Genomic DNA, 14,542 nt, shown 5'->3' with positions numbered 1-14,542 from the left:
GCTCGTGTTTGAGCGGTACGCTCGAGGCGGTTGTGTTCACCACGCTATTCGAGCCCAATACACCTTCGTGCTGTCGAGTGCTGGCGTTTTACTAAGGACTTGTGACCATCTGAGTCTATCTTGTACTACCACACGCATAGCTCAAGGTCATAGGGTATAGTGAGCCACTCACTCGGGCGTCTCGCTGACGTTGTTCGATCAGCGCTGATCTTCCTAGCCTATCGGCCACCCGCTCGATCCTCGGATCGCTCGCTCGTCGCAAATCGATCGACTGAGCTGTCAGCAAGCCTGCCTTTTCTTTTTTCGAAAACGCGCGCGCGCCCGTCGCCCGGCAAAACTGTCAGGTCCGCCGCGACGCGTCGCCGCAATGACGGGCAGCGACGTGGTGCAAGCCATGCGGCTCGCCCTCAAGCCGTTTAATGTCGAGCACCTCGCCGACGACTGGGCGGCGCAAGCCGCCGGAAAAATGCTCATCACAAATATGTCGACGCATGCTACTTACAGCTGCTGTCTGTACAGAGATGCCAGCACCCCCCAGCAGCAGAGCGCTGCTGCTGGGGGGGGCGCCTCCTCGGTCGCGACCAGGAGGCGTCGCAGCCGGACAGGCAGGCGAACACAGAAAAAAAGGCCACAAGCTCGAGGCGGGCCCAGTCCAATAGCGTTAAAAAAACCCGAGCCGCGGTGGTTGAAGATAGGAGGAGTCTCTCTGTGCTTGTTGGTGAGAATGATAGACGAGAATTTTAGATTAGCCACCCGAGAGCCTCTGGCGCCTCTCCCTGCGTCGACAAACCCAGGTAAAAAGCAGGCGACCGTCCCTCGGATCGCCGCGGCGTGGGCACAGGACTGGGCACGAAGGTTGCAGCGAGAAGCGGCGAGAGACTGCGAAAAGAGATACGAAGAGGCAGACTCCCCAGGGTGGGCGACGGCTAGCGCACCACACTCCTCTCCTTAAAATCCCTGTGGCCTGTGTGGTGGCGGCGTGCCGTCCTCCCATCCCTCCCTTGGGTTGTGTGTTTTCTTTCTTTACTACGGGGATCTCGGCTTCTTACACAGCCCTTCCCTGCAGCGAGCCCCCCTCCAACCCACCCGCGCTAGGTCTCGGGGGACGCAGGGGTCAACTTCCCTCCTATTTACTATTTCTTCCCTCCTTTTCGTCCGCAAAATCACGAGCTCTAACTCTCACCATGTCCATGACCGGGCTCATCGTCGTCGCTCGTCGCCGCCAAACCGCGCTCCGCCCGCCGCCGCCACGCCACCACGTCGTCGAGCGAGCAGAGGCTGCCGCCGCACACCACCACCACGACCGAGCCGTGCTGCCGGAAGAGCTCCGGCCGAGTGTAGAGCGCCGCGAGGGCGACGGCGCACAGGGGTTCGACCATCACTCGCTCGTCGTCGAGAAACTCGCCCACCGCGGCGAGAGTCGCGCGGTCGCTCACGAGCAGCGAGCGCACGTCCAGCTCCGCGCTGCAGTCGAGGGCCGCCTGCGCGACTGCCCGCGTGCCGAGGTCGTGCCCGTCGGCGGAGTAGATGTGCGTCGGCGTCGGCGTCCGCCCGCTGGCCATCGCCCGGTCCAGCAGGTTGCAGCGCTCCGACTGGCACGCATACACTGGCACCGACCCCCAGCCCACTCTCTTGAGCCCTTCGCAGACGCCGCTCAGCAGCCCTCCTCCGCCCACCGAGAGGACGATGCAGCCGGGCGGCTCGCCGTTGCGGTCCTACATGCTGAGTACGCCGACGTGAGGGCGGGAAGACGGCATTGTGCAGCGTATTGAGAGCACCGCGTGAGTACGACGGATAGGAAGACAGTGAGTACAGCTGAAGACACCGGAATACAGCGGAGTACGTGTCTCTCGAGTGCTGGTTGGGAGACATGAACACGCCTTCCGCTTCTAGGCTTGCGGGCGGAGAAGAGCTCCTCCACCAGGCTCGAGTGGCCGTCGACGATGAGAGGGTGGTCAAACATTGGCACGTACGCGGATGCGGGCTCGTCCCCGAGTGCGCGTGCGCGCGCGTCGGCGTCGTTCCACTCCTTCCCTTCCAGTAGCACCTCCGCGCCGAGCCTCCGGAAGCTCTCCAGCAGCCGGCAGCCGCGGTCGACGTCCGACGCGACAATCGTGGTGGCCACGCCGAGCGCCCGGCCAGCGACTGCGACAGCCATGCCCGCATTCGCGCAGGAGGACGAGACTAGGCGCGTGACTCCCCGCTCACGCACGAGGTGCGTGCAGAGCCGGCCGATGCCACGCGCCTTGAAGGACCCGCCGGGCTGCAGCGCGTCCATCTTGAGGTAGACGGGGCCGCCGACGCGCTCGGAGAGCTTGCTCGACCGGAGGAGGGGTGTGTGGATGTGCACGTCCGGCACAGGAGCTTCTGCCGAGGAGGCGAGCGCGGCTGAGAGCGCGAGCAGCATATACACACGCAAGTCCAGGTATATCAACGCGCAAGATGTGCCACGCCTCGCGGGCAGGTTCGTTTTCGCGCCTGGGTCAGGCGCGCGGGGCATCCCCCGGGTCGCTCGACCAGCGATCCGAAGAGTGGCCGCTATGCGAAGGAAAGAGTGGGGCCCTCGGGGTACGCCTCGTCCGGCCCCCTCCGAGGGGGGAAGGAATTGCGGGGTCCCCACGGGCGCCTCAGTTCGGCCCTCCCGAGGGGGGAGGGGAGCAAGGGGGTGGGGGGATCGGGGCGGTGGGGAGGGGTCTCGATTTCGTGTGGCTGATACTTGCCTTTCGGGGAGGGGCCTCGGTTGGAAGGCGCGCGACGACGACGACGACAGACAAATGAGACAAACACAAAAATCTCTCTCACACATGAGCTTAGCCTTCGATGTTAATATGAAACAAACTCTGCGCCACTTTGGAGGCGTTGGCGAGGCCGAGGGCCGGTGAGGCGGCGCCCCGCGCGGCGCGTTCATCGCCCTCACGCCGACCCCTGCGCGCACCGCTCATCTTCAGCCCTCTTGGGGTTACTCTCGCGCTCACTCACTCACGCAGGACCCGGGGGACTCCCTTCCCCCCACCTCCGACGGGTTAGGTCGAGTTCATTTTAATGAAAGGATATCCACCTCGAGTCCTCGAGAACCTCGAGAGAGGAGAGGCGCTGACGCGTTTGCGATTTTTTAGGCGTGAGAGAGAGTGAGTGGTGTGTTCGCGCATATGTAAAAAACAGAGTGACATTTCCACATTTTTATCGCGCTGTGTCTGTGTTCGTTGTTTATGACGTCGGCTTGCTGTCCCGTGGGCTCTCTGCCCTACCTCGCGGCCACACACACCGCCACCGGCCGCGTCGTCGACCTGGGCGCCGTCGAGCTGTACGCAAACACGGCAGCATCGAGCACAAACGGCATCCTCATCTGCCCAGACGTGCGCCCGCCCGGACGCCTCTGACGCGCCCGGACGCACACGCCGCTCCCTCCCCCAATGCCTTCGAGACCGCGGCGTGCAGGTGTGGGGGTGGAACGGCGGCCGCGTCCGCGCCATCGCCGACGGCCTCTCAGAGCAGGGCTACAAGGTGGCGGTCGGCAAGTTTCTGGCGCCGGCGCTGGATGGTGGCACCGACGGAGATGCTCTGCCTCCCGACGGCGACTTCAGCATGGACTGGATCAAGCAGTTTCCGTGGGAGACGCAGCGGCCCAAGGTAGAGGCGGGAGCCGCGGCGTAGTGACGGACGCGGTCGTGCCGCTCTCTCGCCTGGCGGAGGTGATGGGCGAGGCGGCGGCCGATGTGGCGGAGGCCTCGAGGAGGAGGTGGAGACCTTGTCTTCTTAAAAAGAATTCTTTTCGCATCCTTGTACGTCCATACACAAACGCCAAGGACCAGCCCCAGTCCGCAAGGTGCCGACAAGATCTTCGCGAAAGCGATCTTCACGCCGCAAGAGTCGTCTCCACTCGAAGCGCGCTGCGATGATGCCAATACACGCCCTCTGCACGTGCTGCCGCCAGTCCAGAACCAAGTGCGACATGCTCGCGCTGGACGGCTCTGTGCGAGAGTGCTTTCGGTGCAAGCGTCTCGGGCTGCAGTGCGTGCCCGGGCTGCGCGCTGCACAACTTTGGTGTCGGCAACCGATCGACGACGATGCAGCGAACTCATGCCAGGTCCAGGCCGGCGGTGTAGCCGGCCTTGCGGCGAAGGCTGACAGCCAACTCGTCGTGCCCTTGCCCGCGCACCTCGAACGTGACTGCGAGGCCGACGTCGAGCAGCGTTGAATGGCCTCTCATGAGTCGCATCCCGTCGCTCGCCACGGTGATAACGCCTTTGTGTGCGCCAAATTTGCCTCGCTGGACACAGACACCCGCCGAGCTCACCGAGAAGCTCACGACGTCATTGCCTCCGCCAGATTGGGCGACGGCGAAGCCGCTGAAGGCCTTCTCGAAGCCGGGCGTTTCGTTGGTGAGCACAAAATCTGGCTGTCTGTTGAGCCCAAGTGCAAGGGTCTGGGGGGGCTGTCAGTGGAGAGCACTACGGCTGCTCGAAGCGACCCCCCCTCAGTAGTTTCGAGGAAAGAGAAGAGGGAGCTGGCACTCGCCTCTCAGCCGCAGATGCACCTCCTCACCCCCCCCCCCCCCCCTTGCCCCCCAATCCAAGGTGTGCCTATCGTTGGCCCTCTCCTCGAGCACTTCATCACAATCCACGACAAGGTTGGGCTCTTTGCCGCGGTCAGCTCCATGCTCGGCAATCCCGAGCACATCGACGTGTACAACGACTCTCAATCGTTCCGTGTGTGCGTGCAAGGGGAAACCAAAATTCTTTTTCTTAGGCGGCACACCGGGATGTGCGGGCAAGACCAAGCGAGAGAGCCCTAGCCCTGGGCGGGGGGTGGGCTAGGGGGTGGGCGTTCGGCCGTTCACAGGGAAAGGGCCGTAAAGTATAACAAGGTCTCAGAGGGTTGGTCTGCGCTTTGGGTTTCCCCTAGCGGCGGAGCGCCCCCTCTACTCGGAGCTAAGAAACAAAAGACACGAACACGACGATCGACGTACGCTCTGCAAGTTCGTTTTCCTCTTTCGCACGACACTGGGCACGGGACTGGCGCGCACTAGCACTAACACAGGTACACCGGGAGCCGCTCAGCGACTATCAGGCTGTTTCTTTTTCTTTTCTCTTTGGGAGATGCGCGGAGCGGACCGGTCCGCCTTCGAGGCAGGCCTGCCCGCCTGCTTGCCTGTCGTGACTGGCTGTGCGTGGTGCATACGCGGGCCGCGCCAGAAGGCGCTGCCCTTCTGCGGGCACGAGGTGGTCTGCGCCAAGTGCTTGCGTAAGCTCGAGGCGCGGCTGCTTCGCGACGGCGGCGGCGACGAGGAGCGCAGAAGAACATGCTCAGCGAACCTGAGCAACGCCATCTGCCCCGTATGCTCGTCGTTGCAGCGGGACAATCAGAGCCGCTAGCGGTGAGCGCTGCGTTTCCCTGCCTCACGCATCACGGATCATGCCCGATATGGCAAGAGTCGTAAGGTGCGCAGTCTGCATTAGCCACTCGGCGGACCGCACCGGACAGCGTGACCTCACAAATGCGCGTGCGCGCGGCATCAGCGGCGGCGCGCAGAGTGTCGGTCCCTTGTGTGGCGTTACGACCGTGCTGCAAGGGAGAGAGACAGGGCAACCACGATGTAGATATCTCTGCGTGCAGAGAGTGTCCAGTCTCCAGAGAGACAGTGGTAAGGTAAGATAAGGTAAACGTCTCCACACACACAAAGTGGTGGGGCAGGGGGGGGGGGCGACCCTCGCATCTCCACGCCTGGGGGGCACGGGCAGGAGCCCCGCGGCATTCAAAGTGTGCCGCGGTGCAGGGGTGAGCAAAAACGCCTCTCGGTCGAGCGGCGCACCCCCCTCCCTTCCCTCTCCGCGAGATAGTGGTATGAGTTGTAAGTACGTAATCCCGTGTTCGCGAGGCGTACAGGCACCCCCCGTCCTCTCCTCCCTCCCCCAAAACGACACGCTTGCTCAGAGCGCGCCGGAGGCGGGGCCCGAGCGCCCCAGGCTCTCCCTCTCTCGCGCGCGAGCGAGGCGCGCACACACACGTGAGAGGAGAGGAGAGACGACGCACAGAGGGACGTACATGCGCTGCAACGTGCGAATGTGCACCACGTGTCGCGGCGGACGCCGGCAAGCACCGGCCACCCTCTTGGCAGGCGCTGCCTCGGCCCTACTCCCGCGAACCGCGGAAGTACGAGTACTTGTGCAGCGGCCCACTGCGGAGAATCTCGAGCCACTTCGCAGCGGCCCGCTTGGCGGCGGGATCGGTGTCGTTGAGCCTCGATACGACGAGCTCGTGGCCGCACCAAGGGCCGTCGTAGCAGAGCGAGATGTAGTAGCCGTAGCATAGCAGCCACTCGTCCTCGTCGCAGTCGTCCTACGAGAGGGAGAAGGATGGGTGATCGTTCACGTACCTGTCTACGCCGCGAAGAGCGAGTCATGGTGCCTCGTCGTCGTCGTCCTCCTCCTTCTGCTCCTCCCACCCATATCCCTCCTCCCCCTCCCCCTCCCCCTCCCCCTCCTCCACGGCCTCCGCCTCCTCGCCGCCGCCCCCCTCCTCCTCACCCTCCTCCTCGCCCTCCTCCTCCCGCCGCCGCCGCGCCAGCGCTGCGAGCCTCACTCGCGTAGACTTGTTGCAGGTCTTGTCGCCGTAATTTTTGTTCGTGATGCGATTGAGGATTTTGCCGACCACATTCGGCTTGCCCTGCTGTGCGCCGTACCGCTCGGAAGAGCTCTTGGCGCGCGGGCGGACCTCGTTGTTGAATGGCAATTGGTCGCGGCCGATCACCGTCAAGTACTCCGCCACGCCACGCCCGACATCGCAGCTCTCCAGCGCCCCAAGCAGGGACCGGCCCGCTCCCGCGCGCAGCTCCGCCTTGTCGCCAACGTCCATCAGGAAGGAGTGCGTCTGGGGCGTGCCTGCCGGAGGGGAGGGGCGTCCCTAGCCAAGGTGGCTTGCGCGAGCGGCGGGAGGGGGGGGCACGCGCCGTCGCTGAGGTAGTCGATGCTCCCGTTGCCAAACAGGAGAAGCAGCCGCGGCTCGACCGGCTCCGGATCCAAGAACTCGCCCCGCGCCGCCTGCGCCGCGTCGCGTGCCGCCTCCCAGGTGCCGTGCGCCGCCGCCCACGCGTCGTGGGCGCACTCCCAGCGCGAGTAGCAAGCGCGGCAGGCAGCGTTCCCCTCCCGCGCCGCCTTCTTCTGCGTGTAGGTGCCGAAGTCGGAGGAGCGGCGGCGGATCATGGCCTGAATCTCGGCCTGGCCAAAGACGCACGCGATCTTGGCCGAGCTCGACGCCGGGCACAGCGCGTGCCGGTCGAGCACCTTGTCGATGTCGTACGCGAGCCGCTCTCCAGTAAACGGACGTTGCTTCCTGGAGGGGTCGCACGACGCGCACGCGGCCGCATCCTCGATCGCCTCCTGGTAAACGGAGTAGCCTGCCAGCTCCAGGTACAGCTTGTTCGTCACGCTCGCCGCCTCGGCCGGCGCCTCGTCGAGCAGCTTTTGGTACCGCTCCTTGCCCTGTGAGGCCGAGCGCTGGTGGTGAAATTCCCGGACCTTCGTCTGAGCGCCCGCCGCGCCCTCGCGAGCTCCGGCCCGGATGCCGCGCCTCGCCACCCCCGCCACGCCGTTCATCGCGTCGTGCTGGCGAATCATGCCAGCCGCCACCATTGCTGCGCGCCGCTTTTCCTTCGGGATGCGAAGCTGGCGGCGCAGCAGCGCCAACTCCACCACATCCTCGTGCAGCTCAATCCCGCGCTCCAGCTGCAGCGCGCGCAGCAGCTCCTCTGCGTTGTCGCCTGCGGCCTCCCGCGCGTCGACACAATCGCACAACTGCTCGATGCCGTTGAGGTCGGTCAAGTTGCGCTCGGGCAGGGCGTACATCTGCTCGAACTCGACCATGCCGATGTGGGTGGACGTGTCGGCGACCGCCTCGAAGCCGTTGGCTAGTGCCTGCGCCGCGATCGTGCCGCGCATGGATCATGTTCATGCTCACGGAACATGCGATCGATATATGGCTTCTATCGCCATCATGCCGCCACTCACCGCCACTCACCGCCATATCGATATGTGATAGAGTGGTCCTTCCCGGAGCGGTACCGGCACACGTACACGGTCGAGCTGACGGAGTTCCTCAACATGGCGCGCAACCCCCCCCCCCCCCCCCTGGGCCGAGCACTGGTGAAGTTGGGGTCCCGAGCCGCCTCTGGTGATCGCGACGCCTCAGGTGCGCAACGAGCCCCCCCTCGTCGAGGAGGACCGGCTTGTCGAGAGGCACTTCCTAGACGCTTCCTAGACACTTCGTAGACACTTCGTAGACACTTCCTCGTGGAGGAGGACCGGCTTGTCGAGAGGCACGCGCTGCTCGGCCAAGAGAGGAGGTGCGCTGCATACGTAGCCGGTGCTAGCTTGTGTGCTGAGTGGTTAGGCACGCGCTGCTCGGCGCCGTCGCGCGCGCGGCGGAGCGGAGCTGGAGGGAGGGGCGCAACGTCAAGCTCGCAGAGGTGGCGTGAGGCTGAGGGGCGGGCGGGGGCGGGCGGGGTGGGAGGGGGCTCGAAGCGCCATGGGGAGGCATGGGGGGCATGACGGGTCCCGGACGGCGTTCCCCCGCGGCGGACACACGCGCCCGGGGCGCGCAGAGGGGACGGAGCTCGGAGGCAGCGCGACGGCCCACCGCACCGTTGGGCCGTTCAAAGCGCATAGGTACTGATATTCTGCACTTACTAAGTATTGGAACATATGTTGATGGTGATCTTGCCCTTCTACCTAAATTGCGCACAAACGAGAGATGTGCGTCGATGCGGGTTTTTTCCACAAGGAACTAGGAAGACAACCGAAAGCGAAACCCGACGAGGCTCGCATCATCAGACACCGTCACCATCGTCCGCCAGGTGGAGCGAACGTGCCGTCACCATCGGCGCCACCGCCTCCCAGCCATTCGTAACCGGGTCGAATCGTTCAACCGTGTTGACTGGCATGTCCCCGTCCTCGTCCTCCTCCACCTTCTCGCCGCCAGCAGCATACAGCTTGCCGTCGAGCACCGCCACGCCGAGAGCATATCGTGCCGTCGCCATCGGCGCCACCGCCTCCCACGCATTGGCAGCCGGATCGTACCGCTCCACCGAGCTGAGGATGCCGTCGTCGTCGTTCAAGCCGCCCACAGCGTACAGCTTGCCGTCCTGCACTGCCGCGGCGGGATTAACCCGCGCCGTCGCCATCGGCGCCACCGCCTCCCACGCGTTCGTTCTCGGGTCGTACCGCTCGACTGAGCTGAAGGCGCCGCCGCCGTCGTAGTTGCAGCCGCCAACAGCGTACAGCTTGCCGTCGAGCACCGCCATGACGTGACCCTCGCGCGCCGCCGCCATCGGCGCCACCGCCTCCCATGCGTTCATCGCCGGGTCGTATCGCTCCACCGAGCTGAGGAAGCCGTCGTTGTCGAAGCCGCCCGCAGCATAGACCTTGCCGTCGAGCACCGCCACGCCGAGACCTCCCTGCACATTCGCCATCGGCGCGACCGCCTCCCACGCGTTCGTAGCCAAGTCGTACCGCTCCACCACGCTGGAAATTGCGAGGTCAGCCTCATTCCTGCCGCCCGCCGCGTAGAGCTTGCCGTCGAGCATCGCCATGCGGACATAGTTTCGTGCCGTCGGCATCGGCGCCACAGCCTCCTCCTCCCACTCATTTGTTGACGGGTCGTACCGCTCCAGCGAGTTGATGACGCGTCCATCGCTGTCTTGGCCGCCGATCACGAGCATGCGCGGCCTCTCGCGCTTCTTCAGCGTCTCCTTCCAGCCCCGGCGCCACGCGCGGCACGTCCCCTTGACGGCGTGCTCCGTGGGCGGCAGCTGGGCGAGGATGTGCGGGGCGAGGTCCGGCGAGAGGAGGACCTCGGAGAGCACCCACTCGGGCTGCTCCACGAGCCGAGCGGCGTGCTCCTCCGCCACGCGCAGCGCGGCGGCGCTCGCGCCCGCCTGCGCCTCGATGATGGCGCACAGCTGCGCTGGCGATAGGCCTGCGACGCGCGCGCCGATGCGGTGGGAGGCCATATCAGGAAGGCGCGAGAAAAAGAAAAAACCGGCATCTTGTGTGTGCCTTCGCTTAACAACGAAGTCTAGCTCAAAAGAAAAAATTACGCTTGCAACCCTTCCGTACAAGTCAGTAGCTGCATCTACGGTCGACCTCCACGTTCGCAGCTTGCGACACGTCCGCATCCGCCGTGCGAGCCTCGAGCACCGACGTGTGTCGAATCCAGTGACGGTACTCTGCGGCTGCCTTTGCGACGAACGCGTCGACGAGGGTCTTGTAGAGCGCTGGGTGCGCACTTTCGATCGTTCCCATGGCCTCCGCCGTCACGAGGAGCGCGCGCGAGGCTTGCACCGCGACCAGGTCCGTCTCGCGTTGCCTGCCCTTCACGAGTAAGAAGAGGAAGCCGCACGCCGAGCCGGCGACCAGCTCTTCGATCGTGTACCCGTGCCGCCGCGTCTCGAGCTGCCCCTCGAGGACGACCACCCAGAAGCTCGGCTGGTCCGTCACGCCCCATAGCTGCTCCCCCGCGGCCACAGCACGCGTCTTGCCGAGCGAAAGCAGCGCCTCCGCGTGGGCCACGTGCGTCGACTCCACCTGTGGCGTGTGGCTCGTCAGCACATTCAGGACCGCCTCGTGATTGCCCACCCGCGTGGTGTCAAGGCCTGGCCCGCCTGCAGTCGGCGGCGTCGAGTTCGCCTCCACATCGCGCTTCCTGGCCTCCGGATTTGTCGACCTGAGAAAGGCTCGCGCAGCGGTCGCTCCAAGCGACTCGCGGTGGGCCTGCGTCATTGGAGCTGCGTGCGCGGCGATGACGGCGTCCTCGGCCATATGAAGGGTTGCGTTGAAGGATGCGAGCTCACCCATGCTGCCCTCCAGCGCTCGCTCGATCGCGTGGGCGACGGGCGGTGGCGGCTGGGCGACGCGGAAGATGCCGCCCTCTGCGACGACGGCCTTTCGCATCTTCTCCAGGTCCTGGAGCGCCCCGAAGTCGCACCCCTTGACTGCCCGCGCATCGACGATGACGAACCATGGCGGGGTGTGCAGGTGCTGCGCGGGACAGCGCGCGCGCCTCGCGAGGCAGTTGTCGAGTGCGTCGGAAAGCTGCGGCGCCGACCCAAACATGACGAAGCCCTGCAAAGAGATTATGGAGATGGAGTGACTCGCGCGCTCGTCGAGCACGAGCTGGTGCTCGCGGGGCCGTACGGTGTTGGAGCGAAGCACGCCACCCGTCTGCTGGAAGCGGACAATCGGTGCGGCCGAATACTTGACGACAAAGTTGGCCAGCGCCACGAGCAGGCCGATGCGGATACCGGGCAAGAAGCCACCGAGGAGCATCACCGTCGGGACGATGATAATCAGCACCTGGTCGACGGGGTCGGTCGTCACGGTGAAGGTGCGGATTCCCGTCTCGAGGACGAAGTCGATACCCATCTCGAGCATGAACGCGGCGACCACGCACCGCGGCAGGACAGACACGATAGGCGAGACGGCCCACAGCGAGGCGGCGGTGAAGACGGCGATGAGAGGGCCAGCGCGGCTTCCGGACGACCCGGCCAGGCGGAAGCAGATTAGCGAAGGCGTCAGCTGAAGGTAGTTGGGCATGGCCCCCACGGCCGCCGCGAGCAGGTTGGCGACTGCGGTGGCACCGATCTCGTGATTCAGGTCGAGCGTGACAGCGGGCCCGTCGCCGGAAGAAGAGGCGATGGCCTCGAGCGAGACCATGTCTGTGACAGCCACGATGGCGTGCATCGCGACGCAGGAGAGCATGTACGGGAGCGCCGTCGCAAGCACCGGGAGCGAGACCTCGGACGGGCGAAACTCTGCGAGAAGCCCGAGCGCTGACGCCTGCGCCTCGCCCTCTTCGTCCCCTCCAAAGTACCATCCGGGATCACGGACGCCTGGGGCCGCGCTGCAGCAGACGCCGCCGAGGGTGAGGGCGTTTATGGCGATGGCGACCGCGGCGAGGTAGCCGAGCGACTGCGACTGCGAGAAGCCGAGCTTCTTGACGATGATGTAGCCGGCTAGCGTGAGGAGCGTGGCGAGGAGGAGGGGGCGCGCGGGGGGGCCAAAGAGCTGGCTCCCAGCGCGTGCCGTCTCGGTCAGGAAGACGGTGGTCTCACCTTCGCTCATGCCTCCTTCCTCTTTCCATGCCACCCCCATCTTGATCGCCTCTACCACCATGTACACGCCGACCCCGGTGAGCGCCGCCTTGAGGACAATGAGGGGGATGCAGCGCAGCAGGCGGCCCAGCTTGAAGCGCGCAATCACAAAGTACGCAATCGCGATCAGGAGGGAGGTGCACGAGAGCAGGGCGAGCAGGGTCGACGCGCGAGCCGTGCGTGACGACAGGCCGGATTGGTCGATGCCGACGCACGACGCGAGCGGCGCCAGCAGTGGCACCAGCTCGATGGTTGCTCCGCCACATGCGGACGAGAAGCGCGATGCAAGCAGGAAGCCGACCTGTCCCGCAACGACAGAGAGCAGATAGATTGGGATGCCAGAGCTGATAGGAAGGTCGGCCGCCGCCGGCACGATGAGGAGTCCAAAGGACGCCGCATCGATGTTGTGGTAGAGGGTGAGGAATGCAGCAGACGGGAGGCCCTTGGCGAGGGCGAGCAGGAGGGGCAGCGGGGCGGCGCCGCTGTCGGAGGCCTTCATTCCTGCACGCGGTAAACTTGGGATTGGAGGATCTCGCGTGAGAATTTTACGCACCGCTCTTTGTACTCGTTTATTCACGAGGCGACCCCAGGGAACCGTGGGCTCTAGGTTTCCTAGGGGCGTGCTGTGAATAAACAGCGAAGAAGACGCCTGAATTTTACGACAAACCCGGCCCTGGATGTGAGGTTACCGACCGCACTCCAAGTGCTCCAACCAAGCAAGTGACCCTCTCACGACACTGGGCACGGGACTGGCGTGCACTGGCACGAGCCCTGCAGACCCAGGCTTGCGCCCGCATCAATCGTCCGCGGCCAGGGGCTAGAGCTACAGCAAGGCAGCACATAGCGCGGTCGGTGCCGTCGCCATCGGTGCAACCTCCCTCCCAAGCATTCGTAAACGGGTCGAATCGTACTACCGCGTTGAGAACGTCGACGTTCTCGCCCTCCACCTTCTCGCCGCGGTGCGCCTTGACGAGTGTATGGTACAGTGTCTCCTCGGACAGAGACCCGTCGCGCTGGGAGGGACACTATCTTGGAGCGCTCTACATCAAGACTGCGAAAGAATCGCCTCGCGCCGTCGCCATCGGCGCCACTGGCAGAGATGCGCTAGCATGTGCATGATGTGGGATGTGCATATGTGTGTGTACTCCAGTAGTACACTGTACAAACTGTGACGTGTGTTTGTGCGCGCGCGCGGTTTTCGGATCGCGAGATTTTCTGGACTCTGAGCTCACAGTCTCTGGCCTCTCTGGGGGCACTTTCCTTATTTCTACGTTTACGTTGCCCAGACTTCCCGTGTCCCCCGCCTCCCCTCCCTCACGACACTCACGTCTGACCGGGACCGAGTCCATTGCGACTCTCCGCACGCATAAAGCCGTATATCCTCGTCGTGATGCGATGGGGACGCCGCGCGGTGCGGTAGCTGATCCAGCTGGCCGCCAATCCACGGCCCGCGCCACTCTCCCCGCGACACAACGCGCGCCCGACTGTATATGTTAGTAGGCTCAGGCTGGCCCCGCCGCCGCCACAGCCCCGGCGTCGGCGTCGCACGCCGGCGCGCCGTCGCGGTCTGGGTCGGACCCCCACGGCACCTAGTGCGGGGGGGGGGGGGGGGGGGCTGTGGCGAGCGAGCAGGGGAGTGTCCTCTTTTAGGCATGCGCGAGAGGGGCTGTGCTGTCTTGCGCCGCGCTCCACCCTCGCCCCCGTGGCTCCCTCTCTGTCACAAAGCGCCCCCGTGGCTCCCTCTGTCAAAGCGCCGGCCCGGAGTGTGTGCGCGCAAAAGTGCCACAGGCAGGTGTGATCTGTGATCTGTACACAGGCAGGTGTGTCTAGATGTGTGTCTAGACGTGTGACGCCCCCTGCGAGTGTGGCCTCCCCTTGCCCTGTGTCGCGCCGCACACTGCTGCTATGCCCCCTGCGCTGCCGTCCCCTACCTGCCCTGCCGCGAAACCCAAGCGCCGCACTGTTGGTGTGAAGAAGGGGACAGCCCGCCCCCCCCCAGGTATGCGAACCCACCCAAGGGGGAGAGTGGGTGCTCTCATCGAGAAGAGATACCTCTTTTCTCTTCCCTGCTTGTATTTCACTTTACTACTGTGTGGCTTGGTGTGAGTGGTAGTGCGCGGGCTCTCCTTGTGTCCGTGTGGCTTGGTGTGAGTGGTAGTGCGCGGGCTCTCCTTGTGTCCGTGTGGCTTGGTGTGAGTGGTAGTGCGCGGCGGCGGCGGGGGGGGCGGGGCGGGTGGGGGGGGGAGGGGGGGGGGCTCCTTTTCCCAGCTGTCGATGCCGACGAGGGAGAGGGTCTCCTCAGGGAGGTGCTCCTCGAAGGTCTTGCGCCCCTCCACCTTCTGCTTGACGAGGACGACCTGTACCCGAGATTACCCGAGATCACCCGAGATTAATGCG

General features: G+C 64.9%; 4 protein-coding genes across 4 annotated transcripts in view; 1 reads left to right on the top strand and 3 right to left on the bottom strand.

Moving 5' to 3' along the window:
* Positions 1 to 1,172: 1,172 nt before the first annotated feature.
* Positions 1,173 to 2,407, bottom strand: EMIHUDRAFT_234247 (serine dehydratase; the record flags this gene model as incomplete). The annotated part of the gene is made up of 2 exons (XM_005781400.1): positions 1,173 to 1,715; positions 1,922 to 2,407. 2 exons carry the CDS (start codon positions 2,405 to 2,407, stop codon positions 1,173 to 1,175), a joined length of 1,029 nt encoding a protein of 342 aa, XP_005781457.1.
* Positions 2,408 to 3,209: 802 nt separating this feature from the next.
* Positions 3,210 to 3,654, top strand: EMIHUDRAFT_234245 (hypothetical protein; the record flags this gene model as incomplete). The annotated part of the gene is made up of 2 exons (XM_005781399.1): positions 3,210 to 3,356; positions 3,439 to 3,654. The coding sequence occupies 2 exons, from the start codon at positions 3,210 to 3,212 to the stop codon at positions 3,652 to 3,654; spliced, it is 363 nt and encodes a 120-aa protein (XP_005781456.1).
* A 2,478-nt stretch (positions 3,655 to 6,132) lies between these two features.
* On the bottom strand, positions 6,133 to 12,644 carry EMIHUDRAFT_113911 (hypothetical protein; the record flags this gene model as incomplete). Its single annotated transcript, XM_005781398.1, has 5 exons — positions 6,133 to 6,339; positions 6,490 to 6,903; positions 7,008 to 7,913; positions 9,848 to 9,972; positions 10,133 to 12,644. The coding sequence occupies 5 exons, from the start codon at positions 12,642 to 12,644 to the stop codon at positions 6,133 to 6,135; spliced, it is 4,164 nt and encodes a 1,387-aa protein (XP_005781455.1).
* Positions 12,645 to 13,210: 566 nt separating this feature from the next.
* The window catches only part of EMIHUDRAFT_442824 (hypothetical protein), a 4,066-nt gene continuing 2,734 nt past the window's right edge, over positions 13,211 to 14,542 (bottom strand). The window contains exons 6-7 of the mRNA XM_005781397.1: positions 14,404 to 14,504; positions 13,211 to 13,734 (exon numbers count right to left, since the gene is read on the bottom strand). Of these exons, the coding sequence (XP_005781454.1) occupies positions 13,419 to 13,734; positions 14,404 to 14,504 (417 nt within the window). The 3' untranslated portion in view covers positions 13,211 to 13,418. The remainder of the gene's footprint in view (positions 13,735 to 14,403; positions 14,505 to 14,542) is intronic.

Source organism: Emiliania huxleyi, assembly GCF_000372725.1.
Source record: "Emiliania huxleyi CCMP1516 chromosome Unknown EMIHUscaffold_202, whole genome shotgun sequence".
In the NCBI taxonomy this organism is placed as follows: Eukaryota; Haptophyta; order Isochrysidales; family Noelaerhabdaceae; genus Emiliania; species Emiliania huxleyi.
This window is presented reverse-complemented; position numbering and strand designations above follow the sequence as displayed.